The 25,884-nt window shown below is 42.5% G+C and overlaps 2 protein-coding genes across 3 annotated transcripts in view; both read left to right on the plus strand.

Annotated features, from left to right (window-relative positions):
- Positions 1–2,598: 2,598 nt before the first annotated feature.
- LOC311041906 (Golgi apparatus protein 1-like) overlaps positions 2,599–25,884 on the plus strand; it is a gene marked incomplete at its 5' end in the record, with an annotated part of 47,129 nt that continues 23,843 nt past the window's right edge. For both annotated transcript variants that reach the window (XM_084052388.1, XM_084052389.1), the window contains 4 exons: positions 2,599–2,988; positions 17,627–17,656; positions 19,107–19,193; positions 20,831–21,046. In XM_084052388.1, coding sequence (XP_083908514.1) covers positions 2,599–2,988; positions 17,627–17,656; positions 19,107–19,193; positions 20,831–21,046 — 723 coding nt within the window. The remainder of the gene's footprint in view (positions 2,989–17,626; positions 17,657–19,106; positions 19,194–20,830; positions 21,047–25,884) is intronic.
- LOC311042241 (aminoacyl tRNA synthase complex-interacting multifunctional protein 2-like) lies at positions 23,283–24,839 on the plus strand (the record flags this gene model as incomplete). Its single annotated transcript, XM_084052864.1, has 2 exons — positions 23,283–23,761; positions 24,098–24,839. 2 exons carry the CDS (start codon positions 23,283–23,285, stop codon positions 24,837–24,839), a joined length of 1,221 nt encoding a protein of 406 aa, XP_083908990.1.

The raw sequence follows: 25,884 nt of genomic DNA on the forward strand, positions 1-25,884 counted from the left end.
CTGTATCTGCAAACAAATGTCTAGCTAAATAGAACAAAAGTGGAATACTTGCACCGATAGAAACAAAGGTGGAATGTACTTACCACAAAGAGAAATTGTTGCAAAACATAAGATTTTCAAATATCGATTGACTTGCACTTTCAGACTTATAAATCAGCCTGGCTTTTTTTTGCCAAATATCTAATTAAATCCTTTTACACCATAATGAATTACTATTGTAGTACACGTGGCATCCATCTGTAGTGTCATAGGCAGAAGGTTTGAGTTGTTATTGTTGTTGTGAATTCTACATAACGCCGGAAACTAGCTGTTCACAGAAGCTGAAATGTAAAGTATACATGATGTTTTGAACATTGCATGGTATATCAGTATCCTTTTTTATTTTTTTGTTTATTGGATTTTAACATTCATTGCACACATATCTCCAACATATAGCAGTGCATATCATTATCCATCTGTAATGTCAGCAACAGGTTTGAGTTATTGTTCTTGTGAACAGTCTGAACACAGTGCCATAGCTTTCAATTCTCACCAGCACAATAAAATAGGGGCACAGGTATATACGTTGCATCTACTGTATTGTCCTTTGTTTATTGGATTTTTACAGAAGCATTCATAGCACACATATCTCCAACATATAGCATTGCATATCATTATCCATCTGTAATATCATAGGCAGCAGGTTTGAGTTGTTATTGTTGTTGTGAACACAGTGCCATAGCTTTCAATTCTCACCAGCACAATAAAATAGGGGCACAGGTATATGTTACATCTACTGTATTGTCAGGGGTGACTACTCCCTTATGTCTAGTTTCTTCTCTCTCTCTCTCTCTCTCTCTCTCTCTCTCTCTCTCTCTCTCTCTCTCTCTCTCATATATCAGCCTTGTCTCATGCTGGTTTGCTGTCAAATATTATTTTGCTTAGCATGTTTCTCATCCAGTGAGTCGGGATACAAAGGTCTGAAGAATTTGACACAGACATAGACAGAGGGTAATTTTAAAGAGACTAATGTTACCACAAAACCATAAACAAGTAAACCAGAAATGTCTTTGGGGCTATTTGGAATTGGCATAGCCAAGTTCACGCATGCAACACTGAGAAAAGGGTGGGTGGAATTTCCTGGCACGTACATTTGTATTTGTATTTCCAAATAAAGCCCCCCTGGTGCCTCCTTTAACTTCTGTTTCCGGAATCAGTGGGGTCAAAGCAAAGGTCAAATAGTGCTGGCATCGTGTCTTTGGGGCTGTTATGAAATGGCGGGGAGGGGGGGTCTCACAGACTCAAAGTCCGAGGTCAAATAGTGCTGGCATCGTGTTTTGGGGGCTGTTAGGAGGTGGCATCGCCATTTTTACGAGTGTGCCACTCACTGAAACGTGGGGGTTGGGGATTTCTTGGCAGGTAAATCTGTATTGCTGAATAAAGTTCACCCAAAAAATTACTTATTTTCTATCAATTACACACCCCATGAAGCCTTGAATTCATGGAATTGTTTTTGTTTTTCTAGCATTCCTAACCCAATAATTTGATGACCGGCAGAAAGATGCTAATCAAAGTTGACCACTGCCGGTCATCAAATTATTGGCTTAGGAATGCAACAAAAACAAAGGAATATCCATGAAGTCTTAGGAAAAAATGCCATTTTTTTGGGGGGGGATGAACTATCCATTTAAGTTCTGTTTTCTGAATCAGTGGGTTCAAATAGTGCTGGCTAGGTGCTGGCTATTCTGCAATGTACATTTATATTGCAGAATAAATCCCCCTTCTTAAAGTTATAATGGTCATATAGTGCTGGCATGTGGCATCATGCCTTTGGGCCTGTTGGGAGTTGGCGTAGGGTCTGAGAAAGAGGGGGATCATTTCCTAGCAGGCGAATCTATATTGCAGAATAAAGCCCCCCTCCTTTAACTATTTTTTAATTTATTCGTATTTATTTAGAGTGACAGGGGTTAAATGGTACTCCCATCTTGTCTTTAGGGCTATTTTTTATGGCTGATTTGCCATGGTCAATGTAATACCTGGTCTGAGAAAGGGAGGGAGTATTTCCTCATGGCAGGCTAATTGTTGATGTCCCCCATATAATAATAATACCTTTGTAAGGTATTTATTATTTTTAGTATTAGTTGTTTCTCTCTACTCTATATGCATTCTCTTTTTCATGCTGTAGTGCTACAATTAATCCTGAAAGGTGAGTTTATAGTTATTGCTTTTTGATTTATTAATGGGTTTGTACAGGTTGTTTACTACTCTACAGAAAATATGACACAGATGACATAACAAAAAGAAACACATTAAATAAATAAATAAACATACATGATGGAAAACGAAAAATAAAGTATGATTGAAAGGTCTAAACATACAATTGTCAAATATATGCACAGTACTTGAGTAAATGTGGAAAGTAACTAAGTACAAGCTTCACTGACAGACAGTGGTGGAAAGTTTCCATCACTGTCTGTCTGTCTGTCAGTAAAGCTTGTAGATCCGTTATTTGGACCAAGCGACACCGTCGTACTACGGATCATAACACAAGGCTTCGGATCTAGTGGCGCTGCACTGCCGCCTAGCGGTCGGGATCCCAAACCCTTCATTTCCCTGAAGATGGCGGCGTGCAGACGTGCTCAGCTGCTGCTTCTGCTGTTGACGTCCCTGTCACTGTTCTGCGTTCTGTGCAGCGCCGAGGGGCCAAACAACGCATTAAACGATAACGTCGACGCGAACGACGACCCCGCCGCGGCGGATCCGCCGAGGCCGCCGCCGGCCGCGAGAGTAGCGGAACCTCCGCCTCCTCCTCCTCCTCCGGCCAGAGGGGGGGATGCCGTCGCCGCTGCCCCCGCGGCGCCCGCGGCCTCGCAGCCCCGAAGGGCGACCGGTGTCGGCTGGAAGCTGGCCGAGGAGGAGGCCTGCCGGGAGGACCTGGCTCGGCTCTGTCCGAAGCACACCTGGACCAACAACCTGGCCGTGCTGGAGTGTCTGCAGGACCGGACCGAGGTAAAGCTAAAGCAGGGAGGCGGTGGTGGGACTGGAGACAGTCAGTCAGTTCTTCTTCTTGCAGCCGATATATACCGGTTCATTCCTGCTCAGTGTTTTTATATCATGATCTAAAAGCCAGTGGGTCCCAATCCCTAAAGCAGGGGTCTTCAATAGGGGGTCCGGGACCCCTAGGGGGTCCTCAGAGTTACTACAAGGGGTCCGCCAAATCTTTGTGTGATATGATTTTTTTTTTACCTTAACCACTTGAACCCTAGCATCCCTTTTCTGAGGAGAACTTTAGCCAAAAAATAGCAGATCTACAAGCTCGCAACGCCTCGTGCTGTCAGGCGTTGTGAGATTGTAGATTGGCTATTTTTTGGCAAAGGGGTATAGGTGTAGAGGGAAAAAAGAGCAGACCAAGTAAACAAAAAATGTATAATCTGAAACACAATTGTATACAATATAGAGTAGGGGGTCTCTGCTTCATCTCTCTCTCAGCTAGGGGGTCCTTGGCCTGAAAACGTTGAAGACCCCTGATCTATTCTAAAGCCAGTGGGTCTCAATCCCAAAAGAGACATCAGATGTTTTTTTTTGCCCAGGGACCCAAGCTAGTGGAAATAGCAGATCTGCAAGCTCCGATCTACAAGCTTGTAGATCGGCTATTTTCACTACTTCTTAAACGTTTGTTTTCTAATGTATGGGATTTCTTAGATTTATTTTATTATTTATTAAAAAATATTTTAATTTGTCATTAATTCATGATTCCTTTTTGATTTTTGGGGGATTTTTTTAGGGAAAATATTTTTGAAATAATAATAATCAAATCAAAATGTAGGAAACAAAATATGAAGGAATATTTACTATGTGACCCATACAAATGTGTCTGCGACCCACAAATGGGTCCCGACGCACTGTTTGGGAAACTGATCTAAGCTACAGATGAGCCTAGTAGGCAAGCTGCTGTCACAACAGATCATGTGTAAATCCTGTCTGTCTGTCAGTCAGACAGACCTGTGTCTGGTAGTGTAGTGTCAGTCAGCTCCCCGGGCGGTCAGGACAGGACCAATGGTGGGAAAAAGTACTCATTTCTTCTTAAGTAAAAGTATCAATACCGCAATGTAGAAATTTCTCTGTTACAACTAAAAGTCTGGAATTCAAAATGTACTTGAGTAAAAGCACAAAAGTATTGGTATGAAAATGTACTTAAAGTACCAAAAATAGAAATTACTCATTATGCAGAATGTCCCATTTCATAAGTTTTCAAAGTACCGTAAATTGGAAATACTCCAGTAAAGTAAAAAATACCTCAACATTGTACTTAAGTACAGTACTTGAGTAAATGTACTTGGTTACTTTACACCACTGGACAGATTGATATTGTATGATTTCAATCCTGACGTTCGTGGTAACATTTAGCAGAGAAAAAAAAGACAGGTATTAGAAGTAGATTTCATCATCATGTCCTCCTGTCATATATTATGCACACAAATGATAATGCTTTTCAGGGACCTGCAGAGTCGGACACAAAAACATGTTAACATCCTCAGAGTCAGACAGTGCAAATGCTTATCTTAGAATCTACTTATGGAAAGTAGGGAGCAGACAGCGGGGAAGGGTACAAGGTCTCCTGCTGGGATCGAACTGGGGGCGCTGCATTTGAATACAGTAAAAAATAAAATGTAAATACAAATTTATGGACATGCTTTTCTGTAATAAAATTACCTCGCACTCCATAATATTGGTTAACATTGATTGCACTTTGTGATATTAGTGGCTAATCTGGCTATAGAGATTTGATCTACTACTGTTACAGGCAGCCCTAATTGCCAACAGACTATTCTCCTTTACTCAGACCAGTAGCCTATAAAATGCACAGCTTGTGGTCAATCAGGGAACAAAATTTACATTTTTCCACTAAATTCATTTCAAAATTCACCAGCCACCATATTTATTCAGTCAGACACCTGTCTAAGTGGCTAATACCAACCAACAAACAAACAGAATAGAGTATGGGATAATAGTATAGATTAGGACCTCCAACCTGATTTTTTTTGAGTAGATTCACTCAACCACAGCCGAAGTTCACTAGTATATTGGATCATTTCCTTATTGCCCTTTACAGACCATGCCATGAAGTTTGCTTTGCTGAGCAAACATCACATGGTCATCTCACACCGCAATGTGAGAGAACATTACTTTATAATAACTTCAGTGTTTCTGCCCTAAGTATTTTCTTGGGGGGGGGGGGGGGGGGGTGAGTGAGTGCCTATTGCTGTATGTGGTCAGGCTGCAGGGCGATGTATTTGTGTGTTTGGGGACCGCTAAGGTTTAAATACATTAGGGGCTGAGCTCAAGTTGATTTGGGCTGAGTCTGGAAGGGACATGTATAGCACTTTAAAGCAAAAAATTACAAAGTGCTGAACTGAACATATGATACATAATATCAACATATTTCATACTTCATTGCCTGCTTTCGTGGGAAGAACTTGACAGTTATGTTAAGTATGTAGACACACAATTTGCGAGGTCAGGGCACAGGATTTACTGCAGTGTATCTGGCCCCATGCCTTCATTGCTTTGCTCAAGGGCAGTTTAGCAACCTTGGTGGGCTTGCAATTATGTGCTATATCTACTACCTTGGGGCTTGGGGGTCACCAGCACACACAGAAGGAATGCTCCCTGCTGTCAAGCCTACAGGAAAACCAGCATTCGCTGGGTAGGCAGCAGTCAGCCTTTATTCTACGGCTGGCATACTGGAGAAGGAATGGTACTGCGACACGCAGCGCGTTTCTGCCAAACAACACTATGACTGTCTGTCTTTATCCTCTGAGAGCTCACATTTTGAAAATGTCCACCCTTCTTTTCTCTCTTCATCTCCGCCCCTCCTGTCAGTCTCTCTATGTCTGTCAGTCTAATTGCTAGCAGTGGGACTGTGTATGTGATTATGTGAGGCTGGCCAGTCTGCGACCTCGGAGACAAACAGCGATGTGTGCAGTTGGGAGACATTACAAGTACTGTCGATGACTGGCATTATGATTGACCCATTTTATCCAGTACAATTTTCCTCTCTCTCTGTCTGTCTTTAAGCCTAGTTTATTACTTTGTTGTATGAAGTATACTACAACGTTTCAACCTTCAGTTGAAAATTGTCTCTTTTCCTCTTGCAACAGTGGTACAGTGTAGTAGCCTATTACATTACTCCTCCCTCTCCCCGTATGTGTCTCTTCTCTATCAGTCTCCCTCTCTGTGTCTTTATCTCATCCTCTCTCTCTCTCTCTCTTCCTCTCTCTCTCTCTCTGTGATGGTGTCATTGGGAGCCGTCCCTGTGTTGTCCAAGACCTTCAGCTGTGCTGTCAGACTGCTGTGTTGTGATCACGGGCAGATGACAGGGCCTGATTTACTGTCTCCACTCTGTCCTCATCATCACGTTCTTTCCTCCTCCTGTCCAAATCCACAGTAAATTTCCGAGTGTTCGTTTATCTCTTGCGAGTGTAAAAAAAAAGGTCCTGGTTTCCACTGTGGTCAGCGACACGTCAGCTAATACGCCTCCCGTCATTTCACATTTAGGCTGATGCTTTGGTCATTACACATGACATTAAGTAAGCTGGTACTTAGGGAATCTTGCTGGAGTGCATGGCTGGGGCACATGATGGCCATGGGGTGTTGATTGGATCGTCGGTTGTTTTGTTATACTATACTGTTCTGTGTCAAGTGTCAACTTGATATTTCTATTTATGGAGCCGTGGGCCGCCTATCTATACATTTTCTCACAATTTCTTTAACCCTTTCAAAGAGTGGGCTAATTGTACGGTGCCATGTCCACATATACTGTCCTTCGTAATGGCATCCTCTCACACAATAATCACGTTGCCTGACAGACAGTGTGTGTGTGACACATTGTAAGGTTGTAGATCTGCTATTTTATCATTTAAGCATTACATTACATACAGTACTGTGTGTTTGTTTGCAGAATGGATAGGGAAGAAAGACTGAGTGTCAGAGAGATTGTTCCCTCTATGCTAGTGTGAATAAGGGCCTAAAGTAAAACCACACTGTGCAAAAGAGTGAATGTGGTGTGGTTATGTCTCCGTAGAGTGCTGTAAAACGACAACAACAACAACAACTTTAGAGTGCTGTAAAACAACATCAACAACAACAACTTTATCCCAAACAGCCTCAGAAAACACAAGGCTGATGTGGTTGTGTGGAGATGTCCTCACTGCTGGTAACCTCGCATCACTAGTCTTTCCACCTCGGAGGAAAGCCTGGTATTCGTTATTAATGGCCCGTGTGATCCGGTCTAGGCTACTGGGGGAAATAAAAAGCAATTTTATTTCCGGAAGTTGCGGGTTCAGGTTTTGCGGTGCCGCTTTGGTTTGGTTCCCCCTGTTTCTTTCCCCAATCCCTATTTAAATGGAATCGAATTTCCCCGTGGGATAACAAAGGTAGACAGACGCTAAATAGTCTCCGGAAAGTACACTCACATTTATATTTATTTTGTATTTTAGCTAAACTATGCCGCATCAAGGATTTTATAAGTTGGCCCTATTACAATTCCCTTGATCGCGGCCGGAGTTATTTTTGGGTGAGGTCTTTCCGGATTTGCGGGTTCCGGCCGCCTGATGACGCAGATGACGCGCCTGGTGACGTAGGGTTACTTCTGCTCCCGACCGGATCACAAACCCGAAAAACGTATTGATCCTAGGCTACACTGCTGGTGATGTGTAATTTACTCACTTGTCTCTATTTGTGTGCTCGCTGGAGCAGCAGCGAGCACACCATAGTTCTCCTCACTATTTATTGTGGGCTCGCTTCAGCACTCATGTCGTCACTATTTATTATATATTTATATTACTACCTTCCCCAATCTTTGGCACCTAACTACTCCTACATACTTTCACCTAGAAACACCATTAAAACTGTAAAGAAAATCCAGCTTACTGTGGACATGAACACGCTTGTTCATGTCACTTTGAAATGTTTTGTAGTTTTTGAAATATTCAACTTTAAACACCCAATAAAGTCTATGGGAAAGTCGATTGTTATTTCCTCTGAAATCCCTTTATTCTTTAACTTGTTTGCAGTCAGGTCACTTCAGCATGCTCTAACTTACAGACAGACTCCATGTAAACTTAAACAGGTAGAGCTGCCTTGTGACTTCCATTGCTGTGATCATCTTTTTGATACATTTTATACTTTTGAACTTGAAGCTATCCCTCTCACAGTCTTTTCAGCTGTTCCAATACACAGTTATGCTGTTTGTAGCGGCGAGAGAGAAAGAGACAGAAGGAATGACTCATTGTGTTCGTAAACTCACTGCTGTGCCCACAATTGTTACTACAGATATGTTTCTCACATCACCACCTTCTCACGGGTCCACTCTCAGCTTTAATCTTTGTTATACTACTGTTATGTGTCAAGTGTCAACTTGATATTTCAGTTTATGGGGCCGTGGCCACCTATCTATAAATCTTCTCACAATTTCTTTGACCCTTTCTAAAGAGTGGGCTAATTGTACAGTGAAAAGTCATGTCCACATACACTGTCCTTCGCAATGGCATCCCAGTAATCACGCAATAATCACGTTGCGTGACAGTTTGTGACACATTGTAAGCTTGTAGATCTGCTATTTTATGAATTAAGCGTTACATTACACATACAGTGTGTGTTTGTTTGCAGAATGGTTAGTGAAGACTGAGTGTCAGAGAGCTTGTTCCTCTCTATGCTGCTATGAATAAGGGCCTAAAAAGCATACATGGGCAACTGGCGGCCCGGGGGCCACATGCGGCCCCCACCTTCACTTAATGCGGCCCGCAGGTCTTCAGCTGTTACAATTCCAAACATGCAAACATGACCCGCTTTAATTTCATCAGTCTATATTAGTAGCTTAATGACTAGTATTAAAATTATAAAAAGTATTTTTTTTATGTCCAATGTATTTAAAGGTAGGGTAAGTGATTTGCTTTGGTTAAAATAAGTGTTAAATATCTCTATATTCTGATAGTACTCATTGCTATAGTGTGGTTGTTCAGTAACAGGAGTCTCCTTGTCTCTCCAGCTCTTTATTAAATAGAAAATGCATTTTCGTTTGTTTCATTTCCAATTTTATTCAACCAGGACAGAGAACTCAATCAGGATACAGATTAAACAAGTGAAATGGGAAGTGATGACACTAAGAAATGAGCAGACAAAATTGGAACTGGAACACTATACAAATTAAGCTTAAAAATGGGTGCTTTCTCCTGATTGGCTGAGATTTTGACACCTACCGGAAAATGTATTTTCTGTTTATTAAAGAGCTGGAGAGACAGGGAGACATCTGTTACTGAATAAAACACTATATAGCAACTCTATAGCAATGATTACTATCAGAATATAGTGTTTTAACCTTTTAACAAAATACTTTTTGTTTTAACCAAAAAAGATCACTTACCCTACCTTTAAGTTAACTCAAGTATAACTAAATGCATTTGAAATTGTATATAAATGTTACTTTTCAGGATTCGAGCTTGTAGATCAGCTATTTCTGCTACTTTTGTGTGACATACTAGAATGACGAATTTACGAAAAAAGTCAAAATATGGAGATTAGGATGTGTGGCCCCCAGGAGTGAGTGTAGAAATATTATGGCCCTCTCCATCATCAAAGTTGCCCACCCCTGGGCCCTGGCCCCTAAAGTAGAACCACACAGTGCAAAAAGAGTGAATGTGTTTGGTTATGTCTCCGTAGAGTGCTGTCAAATTTCTAGTTTGCTCTCGTCCTCCTTGACTCACATCATCCTCCTCCTACGCGCTCTGCCCCTTCCTCCACTGCTGACGCCATACATGACTGCTTCCCCTGGTGATCTCGGGCTCGAGCGGAGCTCTAATTACAGAAATAATTACTTTGCTCCACTTCAGTAACAGCTGTACTCCTCTGAAGAGAGGTAAATGGCTCTTATAAATCTCTCATCTCGTCTGTGCACACGGAACCCCTCTTCCCCCAGACGAGAGTAGATTTTAGCTTAACCCGTTAAGACCGGGAACGCATCTGTGTGTGTCATTTTTAAGGTTTCTTTGGGCTATTCAAAAATAGCAGATATACAAGCTCATAGCGCGGCACCGAGTGCCGCGCTATGAGCTTGTAGAGCTGCTATTCTTTTGAAAAATTGGGAAAATGTGTGCAAATCTTTGAATATATATATATATATATTTTTTTCAAAGCAACATTTGTAATAAATCTTTGCTTCTGTGGATTCTACAAATGTCTTCTAAATCCTAACGGTTCTTTTTTTTTATTTTTATGTTGCCATATTTATATCAGTGATTCTCAAACATTTTTCATGTGAAGGACCCCCAAAATGATATGTAATTGTCCGCGGACCACCCCATCTCAAAATGTTTTGTTCCTGGACCCCCAGAAGCAAAGATTTGAGTTAAAATGTATATATATATATTCAAAGATTTGCACAAATATTTCACGATTTTTCAAAAATAGCAGATCTACGCGCTATGAGCTTGTAGATCTGCTATTTTTGAATAGCCCAAAGAAATCTTAAAATGACACACAGATGCGTTCCCGGTCTTAATGGGTTAAAGCCTTACCACCAGAGTAGTGTTGGTAAGTTTCAGCTGTGGTTGCTGGTGGGTTTTAATTGTTCTGGAAACGCCAAAATAATTTAGGCTCCTGTGTATTCTGCTTTCAGCTTCTGCTTTCTTGCCTTGTGGCGAGGCCAACATATTTGATAGTTGTACTGGTGCTGGGATGATGTGGTGTTTGTCTTGTTGAGATGGAGAGATATTTTGACTCGCTCACATCATACATTGTAATATATTACTGGAATACACTTGCAGGGATATGTTTTTCTTATTGACTTTATGGCTGTGCCGGAGCTTGTTTGGCCGGATTACAACAAGGCAACGTCTAGGCTTTCAGTTTCGATGAGAAATGTAGTTTTGAAATTTAAATGCAGGGTTAGTGGCGAACAGTTTGACAGACAGTGAGCTAAAGTCTTGTCAGCAGCCTCACAGTACTCATCATGTGCTTAGAGTTTCCCAGTCTCCAGTCTCTACATGTTGAACGTGTAAGCTTTTTTACACTGGCTGAGAGAGAGCCCAGTGCCAACGCATGCCATTTGACCAGTCAGGTATTTCCCAATAGGTTGACTTTGACAGGGGCCATTTTCGAATTGCAGCCTCCTGAAGGTGTATCTGTAGGGCAGTTTTGAAAGTGAGTAGGGTTTTACACTCCTTTACTCCTTTTGGTAGGGCATTCCACATTTTTGTTGAATAGCATGAGAACGAGTTCATTCCCTTTGTTGAGACAAATCTGGGTTGAACATGATCCGTGGAGCTGCCTCTGGTGTTATGATCGTGGACTACGTTTGGGAAGTATTTTGACAAATACAGGGGGATCCCAATGTTGTGTCGAATCTTGTAGACCAGGCCCATAGCAAGTTGCTGTACTCTGTCCTCAACCCTGAGCCATCCAACCCTAGCAAAGTGAGCAGAGGTTAGATGGGTTGTGTGGTTGAGGCCAAGAAGTAGCCTTACTAGTTTGTTTTGGGATGTTTGGAGCTTTATTTTTAAGGCCTTGGTGGTGAAGGTACTAACCTGATGTTAGTAAAGCAGGACACATACAGTATTATGTGGGAAATGGTGTTGACGCTTGTCTTTTTTTTCAGCTGCAGGGAGGACGTTCATGTCGACTTAGCAAATGGTTTGTATTGTCTTCATGAAAGCTTGCAGGGGTTCGACAGCATAGACAAGACAGTAAATATACAGTGAACGTGCTCTTAAGGTTAGAAGGTTTTATGAAACAAGCGGTGCAGTCTCCCTTGCTGTGATTTGAATTTTGAAACGACACACCAGCAGAATAAAACATTCCTTATCAAAGACAAGTGAAGCATTTGGTCTCTCTCTCTCACACTCACACACACACTCACGCTCACACACACACACACACTCACACAACAGATGTAGGCGGCACACACAACAGTACAACACACACACGTATACACTGCGTTATCTCTCTTTTGCAGACTGTGTGCTCTCCAATACCAGGATGGATGGCTGCATGGTCCACTGGCTTTCAGTGTACTCCTGACACACACACACACACACACACACACACACACACACACACACACACACACACACACACACACACACACACACACACACACACACACACACACACACACACACACACACACCTTTTTCATGCAGATATGTACATATTGTAGATCATACCTGCCAACGTTAGATTGGCAGGTATTAAATTCATAGCTCACTAAAAAAAAGTACAAAACAGCTTAACCCATTGAGACCTGAAGCCAATTCTACATGTCTCCTAAATCTCAACAGTTTTCTGAAAAACGTATGTTTCTATATCAATGGTGCTCAATCTTTTTCATGTCAAGGACCCCCAAAATGATATGTATTTGGCCGCAGACCCCCATCAAAATATTTTGTTCCAGGGACCCCCCAGAAGCAAAGATTTGAGTTAAAAATGTTCGCTTTAAAAATATATATATTCAAAGATTTGCACACATTTTCACGATTTTTCAAAAATAGCAGATCTATGAGCTTGTATATGTGCTATTTTTGAATAGCCCAAAGTGTAAAATAATGCGTTTTTAGCTCAAATCTAAAAATGACACAGTTCCAGGTCTTAATGGGTTAAAATGTTAATGTATTAGAGGTTAGAAAGGGGATGGTCTCTCACACCAAGTGGACTGATGATGCATCCTGTTTCATCCACAGCATCAAGCTGAGGAGAGCAGGCTTAAGCAAGCAGTGACTAATGTCAGTGACGTCAGGCAGGGTTGTACATGGAAATCGGGGGGGGGAGATTAACTGGAGAAATTACCAATTGGGAGTACAGTGGGGAAAAGGGTGAGAAATAGGGAGACTCCTACGAGAATCAGGAGTGTTGGCACTTGCAGATACTCTGTACTGTATACATTGCATGCTAACACATGTTGTCTTTCTGACAACATAGATGTAGCACATGTTAATGTGTTGTTCAGTCAAAAAATGTGATTTGAAAAAGTACGTTTACTGGTTGCTAACAGACAATAATCATGACGCAAGCACAATTGTAAGAGGGTTCTCTTGTTATACATTGTCATTTGAGCATGGTTTCTAGAAAGAACCTCAGCATCTGCTGGCCATGTATGGTTTAGGATAGAATATAAAATAGGTACGATATGCAGATGTGTACAGAATTGGATATAGAATTGACCCTATATGCTCCATATCTACATTTTTCAGTTTATTTTAGTTCATTTTAAAAAAGATTTACTGTTTTGAATCTGACCCTTGCGATCTCTTACTGTATTTCTCTCTTTCTGGGGCAATGTAAACGTGGGTGTGTAGTGTGAATGGAGACACGTTGACAGGAGAGTTCCTGTTGGTTTATTCAGTGCTGGTTATTCAATGATTCATCAGCTTAAGCCTTAGGGGATGGGTGAACCTTTAAACTATAGCTGGCACAACCGTGAAGTACAGAAGGATCACGAGACTTGAGCCACGAGAGTCGCCCGTCCCGAACGTTTGCGAAGTCCGCTTCAGCCGACTCGGTGCCGTTCGCGAGTTACGTCCCGATGGGACAGAATCGTAAATCATGTTTTTGGGGTGTGAGTGTTCTTGTATTTGACACAACTGGCCAATCACAGCGCATCTTTTCCAGGACTTGGCACTACACTGCCGTAGACTCACTGTAATAACGCGTCTCAGCTACACGCCCCCCCGCACGCCGTTTCTACCCGTCTCCACTGTAGTGTCTTAACCCATTAACTTAAGACCTGAGGCCGATTAAAAAATGTTTTCTAAATCCTAACGCTTTAAAATAAAATATATATATTCAAAGATTTGCGCAAATTTTCACAATTTTACAAAAATAGCAGATCTACAAGCTCGTAGCGCGGCACTTGGTGCCGCGCTACGAGCTTGTAGATCTGCTATTTTTGAATAGCCTAAAGAAATCTAAAAAAAATCACACCCTGTGTGAAGGAAGCGGTGCCTTTGATGAGCCCCGTATTGATGTTGTCATCAATATTTGTTTATGGGACAGACACACACCCGGACAGACACACGGACACACAGACAAAGTCAGATATAGAGCGGTTGGCACCGCTAAAAATGACACAGATGCGTTCCCGGTCTTAATGGGTTAACATAGAAGAGATTTAGACATTTATTAATTTAGCATACACCGTTATCCAGGACGACATAAAAAGTGCAGGGTTGGGTAATCTTCTACACAGCCTTCCTACTGTCTATCTATCTTACACTGTCTCCCTGTCAGCTGTCTGTCTCTCCTACACTGTCTCCCTGTCAGCTGTCTGTCTCTCCTGCTAAACTGTCTCCCTCTCAGCCATCTGACTGTCTCTCCTTACACCACCTTCCTCTCAAATTTCTTCCTACTGTCTGTCTCTTCTATACTGTCTCTCCTAAAATGCCTCCTTCTCCGATTCTCTAACGGTCTCTCTCTTAGCCTGTCTATTTAGTCTCTAAGCTCTCCTATTGTCTGTCTCTCCTACACTGTCTTCAGTGGTGTAAAGTAACTAAGTAAATTTACTCAAGTACTGTACTTAAGTACAATGTTGAGGTATTTTTACTTTACTGGAAAATTTCCAATTTTCAGTTCTTTTACTTCTACTCCACTACATCTCAGAGGCAAATATTGTACTTTCACTCCACTACAATTATTTCAAAACTTTAGTTACTAGTACCCTTTGAAATCATTATCAATTATTATATTATAAAACATACATTAACCACTTTATCCCTATTTTATACCTAGGCTATTTGAAAATAGCAGATCTACAAGCTTACAACGCGTCGCTTCGCGACGCGTTGTAAGCTTGTAGATCTGCTATTTTCAAACATTTTAGTACTTTTACTTTTGGTACAATTAAGTACATTTTGATACCAATGCTTTTGTACTTTTACTCAAGTACATTTTCAATTACGGACTTTTACTTGTAACGTAAAGTATTTCTATATTGCAGTATTGATACTTTTACTTAAGTAAAATATCCGACTACTTTTTCCACCACTGACTGTCTTCTATGATGCATTATGGTCCAAGCCAAGGACCGTCCATGCAGTAGGGCGTGGTGGTGCTGGTCACTGGAGAATGTGCACTTGGCTAGTGGACAGAAGTCTGTTAAAGATATGTCAATGCGTGGGAGCTGGCAGACCAGTGTCTCTGTTGTCTCTCTGAGTGTTTTTGTCTTTGTCTTTCTGTCACTATCGCTCTTTCTTTCTTTCTTTTGGAAAATATGCTATTTGGACTACTCTCTAATCCCATCATTTACCTACTCCTGTGTTTAAAAATATTGCCAACATAAATAAGCAAATTACGGGGGAAAAAAAAGAAAAAAAAGCATCCAGCAAAAACAGTTTATATTTTATTTTATAAATATTGTATTATATGTTGTCTGTAGTGTTAGTCCTATCAACAGCTGAGTTAATAAACTAGACAATAAAAACATGTCTCCACCACTACCATTTTACTGTATATCTTTGGTGCTGGGGCTGCTCCATTTGTTTACGTTTGGATCACTGATTGGGCCTTTAATACTATCTATACAGAGTAATGTATTGATATAGTATTAGCCCATTAAGACCTGGAACGCATCTGTGTCACTTTTTCATTTGAGCTAAAAAGCATTATTTTACACTTTGGCCGCGCTATGAGCTTGTAGATCTGCTATTTTTGAAAAATCGTGAAAACGTGTGCAAATCTTTGAATATGTGTTGTTTAAAGCGAACATTTTTAACTAAAATCTTTGCTTCTGGGGGTCCTTTTGAACAAAGCATTTTGAGATGGGGGTCGGCGGCCAAATTCATATAATTTTGGGGGTCCTTGACATGAAAAGGTCCTTGACATGAAAAGGTTTGAAAAACGTATGTTTCTATATGTGATATATAGAAACATACGTTTTTTCAGAATACTGTTGGGATTTAGAAGACAACATGTAGAATGGGCTTCAGGTCTTAATGGATTAAGTGCCCACAAATTCAGTCTTAATAACATTGTGGCTTCCCTCTAAATCTCTGACATCATGCTGACTCTTGCCAAAATATGGAGAGACGGCAGGACAGTGGATATGAGATGATGTGATCTATGATGGGCAGCCATAACTGAATGGCGAGAGACCAGAGAGGCCGCCTGGAAAACAGACCGGTTTCCGGTTCGCCCCCCCCCGCCCCCCGGCCCTTGGTCTATGTGTTGAAGTGTCCCTGAGCAAGATACTTAAAACCTTAACTGCTCCCCAGGAGCTATATTAATGACACTTGCCCCACTGCCACTAATAGTTTGGATGGATTAAATGCAGAGGACAAATTTCACCTACAGTACTGTCAGTGGTGGAAACAGTACTGAAATGTTCTACTTAAGTAAAAGTATCAATACTGCAATGTAGAATTCAGAATTCAAAAGTAAAAGTACAAAAGTATTGGTATCAAAATGTTTGAAAATAGCCGATCTACAAGCTCACAGCTTGTAGATCGGCTATTTTCAATTAGCCACGGTATAAAATAGGGCAAAAGTGGTTAATGTATGTTTCATAATGTAATCATTTATATCTGCAAAGTAACTAGTAACTAAGGTGTTTAAATAATTGTAGTGGAGTAAAAGTACAATATTTGCCTCTGAGATGTATTGGAGTAAAAGTAAAATATTCCAGTAAAGTAAAAATACCTCAAAATTGTACTTAAGTACAGTACTTGAGTAAATGTATTTAGTTACTTTACACTGCCACCTACCACCTACCGCCTACTGCATGTGCGAATGTGCTGTGAAAAAACAAACACACCGCAAAAGGAGCACAGGGCTGGGGCTATGGAGACCATATTATTATCAGAGATTATTATTTCAAAATGTGAAATATATTTGGGGATTGACTTTCTTAGCCTACTGGCAACGTGCCTAAGAATTTGGCACTGGTGTTGTGGTTCGCAAGATTAACCACGGACAGACAAACAAAACATTTGGGGGATATACTACTGTAGTGTACCGTACATGGATGGATACTCTTCTAGACGGCTTACCGCCTCAGGTGCCACGCTATAAAAAAATAATAATGTTTTTTCATTGCATGGAGCTTGCTTTTTCTGCCTCTGGGGTTTTCTCATGCAGCTCACCGTCCTCTGTTCTAAACCACAGGCTCCAGCTAAGACACACATCACCACCACACCAGCCTGGAAGAGCTTTCCTTCTCTAAAAGATGGCTAATATTTATATATTCCTCCTTTTGTAAACATTCCAATCGTTACACCTTACATGTTCAAATAACACGGTATTAAATGACGCGCACACACACACACGTTTCGCTATCAATACAAGTTTCCATGCTTAATCAATAACAGTGAAAACCACTGGTGTGTATATATAGCACATTTAAAAACAACAGGAGTTGACCTACAGTGGTTTCCAATCGAGGATGACCAACAGCAACATGATAGCCATAATAATCAGATGAAACTCATTTAAAACTAATCACAGTAAAAACATAAAATAAAAGTTTAATTGAGTTAAACTCAAAGTAAAACACACTACAGTATCTAAAAGGTTTGCATCAGAAGTTTGTGTGAACAAATTAATACATGCTGTACAATTGTTTGACAACTATTTATGTGTGTCTCTCTGTCTGTCTTTTCTGCAGGATGCAGAGATCTCCAATGACTGCAACCATGTAAGTTCATCCCCTGAGTACCCCTTGCTACTTTTGATGACATTGTTATATTTGTTGTACATGTAATGACCTGGCCTGAATATGAGGTAGCTGTTAACCTAGAGTTCAGAGAAAGCGGCTTGACATTGAAATGTTGCTGGTTTGAAACCCCTCAACCAGCTTGGGACAAATCACACCGAAGCATGATCTGTTACAGCCTTTGACTCACCTGTCACTTCATTGCTCCGGTGGACCTGTTCACTGGCCAAGAGTGGTCAAGACACACACACACACACACACACACACACACACACACACACACACACACACACACACACACACACACACACACACACACACACACACACACACACACACACACACACACACACACACACACACACACACACACACACATACTGTCAAGGTTGAAAGACCTCGTTAATTTTGTATTGCAGTGCTTTGCTGCTCTACAGGTGGCAGTTAAAACCTCTCTCTCATGCTCAACACAAAAGCACTCACACTCGCACATACTCACACCAATGCCCACACAGTACAGGCGCACACCCTCACACCTTCTCTCATACACAGAAACATGCTACATACAGTACAATATTGACACACACACATCGGACACCCACGCATGCGCGCGCACACACACACACACACACACACACACACACACACGCTTACAGGGTTGAAGGATTTTATTGGTGGTTCATTTCAGTTCTACTGGGTGCCAGTTACAATCTCTGCAGTTGAGCCTTGCAGCACTGTTGTTGGTGCTCCCAATAAATTCACTGATTTTTTTTCCATAACTACATGAAGACAATGCAACATTTTGAGCGCCCTCACTGGCTTTTCATCAAGTACATAATGATGGAATTTGGGTACAGGTGTTGTCATTTTAGAAAATGAATAGCTTACACACAAGTGGTTCTCAAAGTACCTTGGTGGTGTTCTCCAAATGGACCTTTACTGGTCTGTAACTCTCAGAGTTATGGGAGTCCTTGAAATTATGTTTGAGAACCTGGCTTACACCCACAGTTGAATTCACAAGCGTACTTGACCAGCATTCAATTGGCAATGAGCACTGTTGGATTTCAAACTGTCCATTTCAGAGATCCCATTGGCTTTAGAGCTTTGCCGTCTAGCTGATCCTACCGCTAAAGTTTAATCTGATATCAATGGCAAACACATCAAAGCTGCCTGTTGGACTGCCTAACCTCCATTGTGACCGAAGCCCAGTTAATCTTTCGTCATATGACTTTCTTTGTTGATAGTTATTTGAAATGAAAACTTTCAGCGAGCGTTGTATGATGTGTAAATTTGGCTTTACTCCCTCTTTCTCCTCTCTTTGTCTTTCCCTAACTTTCTCTCGTTCTCTGTTCTTCCCCCCTCTCGTTCTCTCTGCCTCTGTCTATCACTTTTCTAAACCCCGCCTCCCCCTGTCTCTGTCTTTCCTCATCAGCTTCTATGGAACTACAAACTCAATCTGACCACAGATCCCAAGTTTGAGTCGGTGGCCATGGAGGTCTGCAAGAGCACCATCGCCGAGGTCAGTCTGCTGTACTCTCTCACACCAGGGTTGGGTGTTGAGCTCTGTGTGTAGAGCATGAGTCATCATGACAGACTGTGACTTTCCCGAGGGTTATTATTATGATTTACACTCTCCAACACTCTAAAATCTAAACCTGGTAGGGTTGGGCGATATAACTTTTAAAACGTAAAAAAATAAAACCTTTTCCTCTATTATGATTAATGAGCGATTATTTAAAAGATCCATCGTGAAAATAGCAACAAGCTTGTGACACGTTGAGAAAAAACCTTCTCGATTATTTCATTAACATACATGAGCAAGATTAAGTCGGTTATTGGTTCTAAACAGTGGTGTCGTGGAGGCCAGGACGGTGTTTGGCCAGTCATTCTTCCACGCGCAAGGTACGGTACAGTGCACGCTAGAACGTGCCCCCCCCCATAGATTCACAAGCCAAGTACCCAAATGGCTACTTTGCATAACAGGTTTATAATAATGAAAATGTTCCCTCAGTCAGATTCCTCACACCTCGCATCTAGGCTACACGGTAAGCAAGCAACACAGCATGTTGGCTTCAGTAGGGCTGCTGCCAGTAGCCTATCCTATCTGTACGCCTCAGCCACCGTCAAAGAAGAGAAAGATACTCGTTCAAAGCAAACTTTTAGTTTCAGCTCATGGCATTCCTTGAATTTGTATTAGTTTAAAAAGACTGAAACTAAGCTAAAAAACATTTCCTATACAAACATGTTTCCTAATTTGAGGTAAAATATAATTAAAATACCGTCCTGCCAGTAAAAAAATCACCACGACACCACTGGTTCTAAATATTGTTTAATTTGTTTTTCCGATATATATTTGCTTACACAGTTAGTGCCAGAGGTTTTTTAAAACGGGGTACATCTAATGCCAGCGTTCTCACCGTTTACGCTGAGCTGTTTAGAGCTGTAGACGGCTCCACGAGGACCCGGATGTAAACAAAGAGTGCGTGCGCGATCGTCGTGGGTGCCGTCTAAGTACTGGAACAAAAACATTTCTTAACGCGATCCGCCATTGCAGAGTGATCGCCCGTCGAAAATGGCTCGTTTTCACCACGGTAAAAAGATATGGAGATATGAAGCTTTTTCTCAAGATCCTATAATGGGAGTGGACGGGAGGTAGGTTTTTTGACAGGATTCACATCCGTCCATTCCATTTTACAGGGTCCGGATCATTCCAAAGTTGCATTAGAGTGCCCCACGCAGGGTTCCCAGATCTGCTTATTATAATTTCCCCGAAAGATTTTATTTGAAAATAGCCGATCTGTAAGCTCACAATGCGTCGCATCGCGACGCGTTGTGAGCTTGTAGATCTGCTATTTTCAAATAGCTGATGTATATGTTAAAGTGCACATGTGGCCCATTGTCGCTACTTTTGGGCTGGTTTTCCTAGACCTGGTTGCTTGTTTCTCTCACAGAATCTGGCAACACTGGTCCCACGTGGAAAGAAAAAAAAAAGGAAAAAATCTCCTCTCGTAGCTCTACGATTATAGCACTCAACTCATGTATTTGCAAAACCGTAGATCTCCGGTTTTGGCACTCAATGTGTTAATTGCCCCGGCCCTAAAACCTGTGTTTTGTTCCTCCGGCGTTGTCGTGTGTTCGATTCCCACACCACGGCAGACAAAGGAGTGTAACGAAGAGGAGCGCGGGCGAGGCTACCTGGTGTCTTGCCTGGTGGATCACCGCGGCAACATCAGCGAATACCAGTGCAACCAGTACATCACCAAGATGACCGGCATCATCTTCAGCGACTACCGCCTCATCTGTGGCTTCATGGACAAATGCAAAGAGGACATCAACAGACTGCACTGTGGCAGCATCAGCACGGGACAGAAGGTATGTGTGCATAGGCCTGTCACAATTATGACATCATCGTCTAATCGCAATTATTTTATATAATCGCAATTATTTTTGCATAATCGTCACAATCGTCATAATCAATTCTATATTAAAAAAAACAGATAATTTCAAAAAACGTCAAAAATAGTGGAAATAGCAGATCTATAAGCTCAAAACGCGTCGCCTTGCGACGCATTTTGAGCTTATAGATCTGCTATTTCCACTATTAATGTTTATTTTTAAGTATAAAGTAATTAAATATGTGTTAAATGTCATATCTGCCCTGTGCAACTTTTGTTTACGAAAGCTAAAAGCCAAACAGAAATTTATTTTTTATTCATAATGTACCATTAATTTTCAACGACAGAAACTCAATTAAATCGTTAATCGCGATAATTAATTGCCAACTTAAATTTGTAATCGTGACAGCCCTGTGTGTGGATGTCATTTATTGATGAGCGCTTTTTGTGACCACATTTTTTATTAGATGTTTCGAACGGTAGAGACAAAGCATTGCATTTATACAGTATCTTAGCAGAGAAGAACAATATACAGCAGCGTGTCGGAAATCCCCCCGCCCCAAAAAGGCATTACAGTATACACACTGAATCAAAATAGGTTACAATGCACATCAATATATACACATACAATTACATGTGACCTGAACGCACAATCTATCTGTGCGCACAACTGTGTTAAAATTGCCTTGTGGGTGGACGCATGCGTGCGTGTCACAAACATAACGTGCCCATATGTGGAGGTTTTCTCCATGGAAACACAACATAAGCGCCCTGAAAATCTCCATGGAAACGTAACATCCCCATACACTATATAGAATGGAATCAACGTTATTGTCACATTACTATCTAGAGGTGTGAAGTGGGAGAAATTCGTTTTTGTGCGAGCTCCATCTTTTGTTTTGTCTTCAGACAGAGGAAAGAAGAGGGGTGTGGGGGAGTAACACTAAAGAAAAACATGCCCAGGCGAGGCAAAAAAAGGATCTCTACAATGGAGACTATTCTGGTGTGCGGACAGTTGTACATACAGTACATGCTCTGATATTGCTCTGTAACATCACAAGCTCACAGAGGTTACTATAGACTATAAGGAAATTGTTCTGGCACACAAAGTGATGGGCAGAGTGCAAAGTCAGTTGGATCACCAAAAAATATAGTTAAATCTGAAAATCGCCATTTATAGAGTACCATGATGTCATCAATATGATGTCATAGTACTGACATCATAGACTGTCCTGGACTCCATATTTGTGCATGCCTCTCACGGAACTCCATATATGAGCATAATAGGGACAGATGCAGAAATCTCCATGTATGGGCATAAAAGGGGGACAGACAAACAGACGGGTACAACGGGTATGGTATAACCGTTTAGGGCATACATTCCAAGCTTGCATTGTTCCCGAGTAGGCGGTGCCCGAAGGGCAGTTACATTTCCATAATTCTGCTGCTTACAGTGATAATGTCTTTATCCCTTTTGTTAAAAAAAGGCATCCATATGTGTTGTTATTAAGTCGTCATGGTTACCCAATACGTCTGAGTGATACCAGGTTACTTATATGGTTGGGCCAATACATGCTCCTTCCGACGTCGGAAAATCTTCCGGTTCGGACAGGCTTTCCGAACCATAGTTGGGAGAGTCAGGACGTCTGGAGGTGCACAAGGTCTGAGAAAAAGTTCTGAGATCGTCGTGAATTTGTAGTTATATTACCTCCCTTTCTAAAGTAGCATGTACCCGGGCTTTAGAGCCCAGTCTGGCATCATGGACCCCGTATTTGGGCACGTCTGACTTAGAATTCCATATTTGGGCATGGCCCTCATCATGACACCAAGAGCTCCACTCCCAAAGTTTATAAGCCACCTCAGTGCTAGTGATAGAGCAGACCCATCGACTGACTTCTCTGTATTGATATGCAGTAGTAGACCTCAGTGAATTCACCCCAGGAATCTCCAAGGCGCTCCATTCAAGACCCTGAACACGTATTGTACGGCTTGCTTCCTTTCTTTGGCTCATGCCCGTCAGGCTACCTGCTTGTTGCCTGTCAGGAATAACGCCTCAAGAAGAAGAGCTACAACTTAAAAGAATTTGTCAACATAATATTGGCACCATGCCCATGTACCAGGTAATGCCTGTCTGTGGTGAAACAAAGGTAGATTTTCTCGATAATGATATCATGTACAAGTTACCAAATATCCACCAAGACCTGGCTATTACAATGCCGGATACTCGTCAAGATGAGATCATGCCGGAGCTGAAGGTGGCCGCGGAGGGACTGGTCAAAACTGTCACCAGCCCCGATGCCGACCAGGACCTGGTGGTTAGCGACCGCCTCTCCGCCACTCACAGCCCTGGGTCCTCCACCACAACCACCCCCTTCAGCGGCGCGGCCGCAGACCTCGATACGCTACTGGGAAAGGACCCGGGCGCTCTCCCAGACGTTGTCATAAACGCCAACCCGTCGCAGTCACCACCCTGTGAAATACAGATTGATTTCCTTGATAATGATATCATGTACAAGTTACCAAATATCACCCAAGACCCCATTAAAATGCTGGAGACTCGTCAGGATCAGATCATGCCGAAGCTGTACGAGCTGAAGGTGGCCGCGGAGGGACTGGTCAAGACTGTGACCAGCCCCGATGCCGACCAGGACCTGACGGTTAGCGATAGCCTCTCCGCCACACACAGCCTCGGGTCCCCCACCACAAACACCCCCTGCAGCGGCACCACCACAGACCTCGATACGCTATTGGGCAAGGACCCGGGCGCTCTCAGTGACAATGTCGTAAACGCCAACCCGTCGCAGCTACCACCCTGTGAAATACAGGTTGATTTCCTTGATAATGCTATCACGTACAAGTTACCAAATATCACCCAAGACCCCATTAAAATGCTGGAGACTCGTCAGGATCAGATCATGCAGACACTGTACGAGCTGAAGGTGGCCGCGGAGGGACTGGTCAAGACTGTGACCAGCCCCGATGCCGACCAGGACCTGGCGGTTAGCGACCGCCTCTCCGCCACTCACAGCCCCGGGTCCTCCACCACGTCCACCCCCTTCAGAGGCACCACCGAAGACCTCGATACGCTACTGGGCAAGGACCTGGGCGCTCTCCGCGACATTGTCATAAACGCCAACCCGGCGCAGCCCCTACCCTTGACCCTGCTGGTCCTCCACACACTGCTTAGCCAGCGCTACCGGGTGTTGTCCACTGTTTACGTCCACTCCTCTGTGTCCGGCGTCTCCCCAAACCTGCTCTCCTGCCTCGGCCCGCGTCACTGTGACAGCCACGACCGCCAGCGCTTCCAGGTAGGGTTCACCCTCATATGGAAAGACGTCCCCAAGCTGCAGATGAAGTTCTGCCTCCAGAAAATGTGCCCCATCACGGGTGAGGCTAATGCGGCACGCTTCTTGTTCCAGCTGCTGGCAGAGAACCCCAGCGACCCAGCCCTCGCCACGCTGGTGGACAGCTGGGTGGACAAGGCGTTCTTCGAGCTGGCCGAGGGCAGCGGCGAGCAGCGGGCCGCTGTGCTCCGCGCCCTTAACGCCGCCCTGGGCCGTAGCGCTTGGGTGGCAGGATCGGAGTTTACCTTGGCAGACATCGCCTGCTACTGCTGTGTGCTGCGGTGTGGACTGGCCTCCTCCGCGGCTAACGTCCAACGCTGGCTCAAGGCCTGTGACGATCTGGGTCTCTTCCACCAGGCTTCTGCTGCGGTGACCAATGTGTCCCACTGTCAAGACCAGACTCCTGCCTCAGATCGCTGTCATTGACCGAGCTCTGCGGTACAGAGAAAGAAAGACGGCATTAGAATATCCAAATACATCTGCCGTGTTTGTCAGTTTAGTGATGCATTAACAACCCGGCATTCCCATTTTGGGTACAAGCAAATGTTTTCAACAGATTTTGGCAATTATTTAAAGATTTTGAACATTTTTCAAAAATAGAGCCCGGACTGTTGCCGTAACCATCTGGGCCCCTAGGCTGGTAATTCAGCTTGACAGCGTGTCGCGGGTTCGACTCCCAATCCTGACAACCTTTTCTGCGTATCATCCCCCCCATCTCTCTCCCCATTTCCTGTCTGCCGAAAAATATCTTAAAACAAAATAAAAAAGAGACTCATTGTCTATTGGCTATTTTCGCTATTAGTCCTATGGCAAAGTATATACTGTAGGTGCTTAAGTGGTTTAAATAAGGAGGGAAGCATTAAATGTTGTGAAAGCAATATGATGAATGGTTAAAATACAGTAATGTCATGTGTTGCCACCCTGCTGCTCTCCTGTAAGAAAGGGGATCCTAGGCAAAGTAATTATTCATGAATTAACTGTTATAATACAAATGCTGTTTAATAACCTGTGTACACATACTGTTCATCTCCAACCCACCTTGTGCCCAAGACCCCAAGTAGAAGTTACAGGTGTGATATGTGCAGTATGGACAAAAGTCATATTTTGTAGCAGTTTCTTTCCTAAATCATTAGAATGTTTAGGCGTTAAATACTTGACCTTGTGGTGCGCAATGGTAGAAGATGGAATAGATTTTGTCTTCACTCCTTTTGCGTGGGCAATAGAAGCTTCTAATCTTAGGACCTCCCTAGAAGCACAACCTCTAATAACTGAGCATATGAGCCAATTTCCAGCTCATTATAAATATTTTCTTTGCAGCTATTAAGCCAGCCAAAGAACTCTGAGATGACTCATCGTTCAGTAATAAAATGGAGCAAACAAGGTATATTTCTCGTGGTTATGTCAGAGAGAAATCATTTAGTCCATCGGTTGGTTGTATGATAGTGGGTACCACTACACAGTACAGTGAGAA

Source organism: Gymnoscopelus microlampas (genome assembly GCF_963454915.1).
Source record: "Gymnoscopelus microlampas genome assembly, chromosome: 1".
Lineage (NCBI taxonomy): Eukaryota > Metazoa > Chordata > Actinopteri > Myctophiformes > Myctophidae > Gymnoscopelus > Gymnoscopelus microlampas.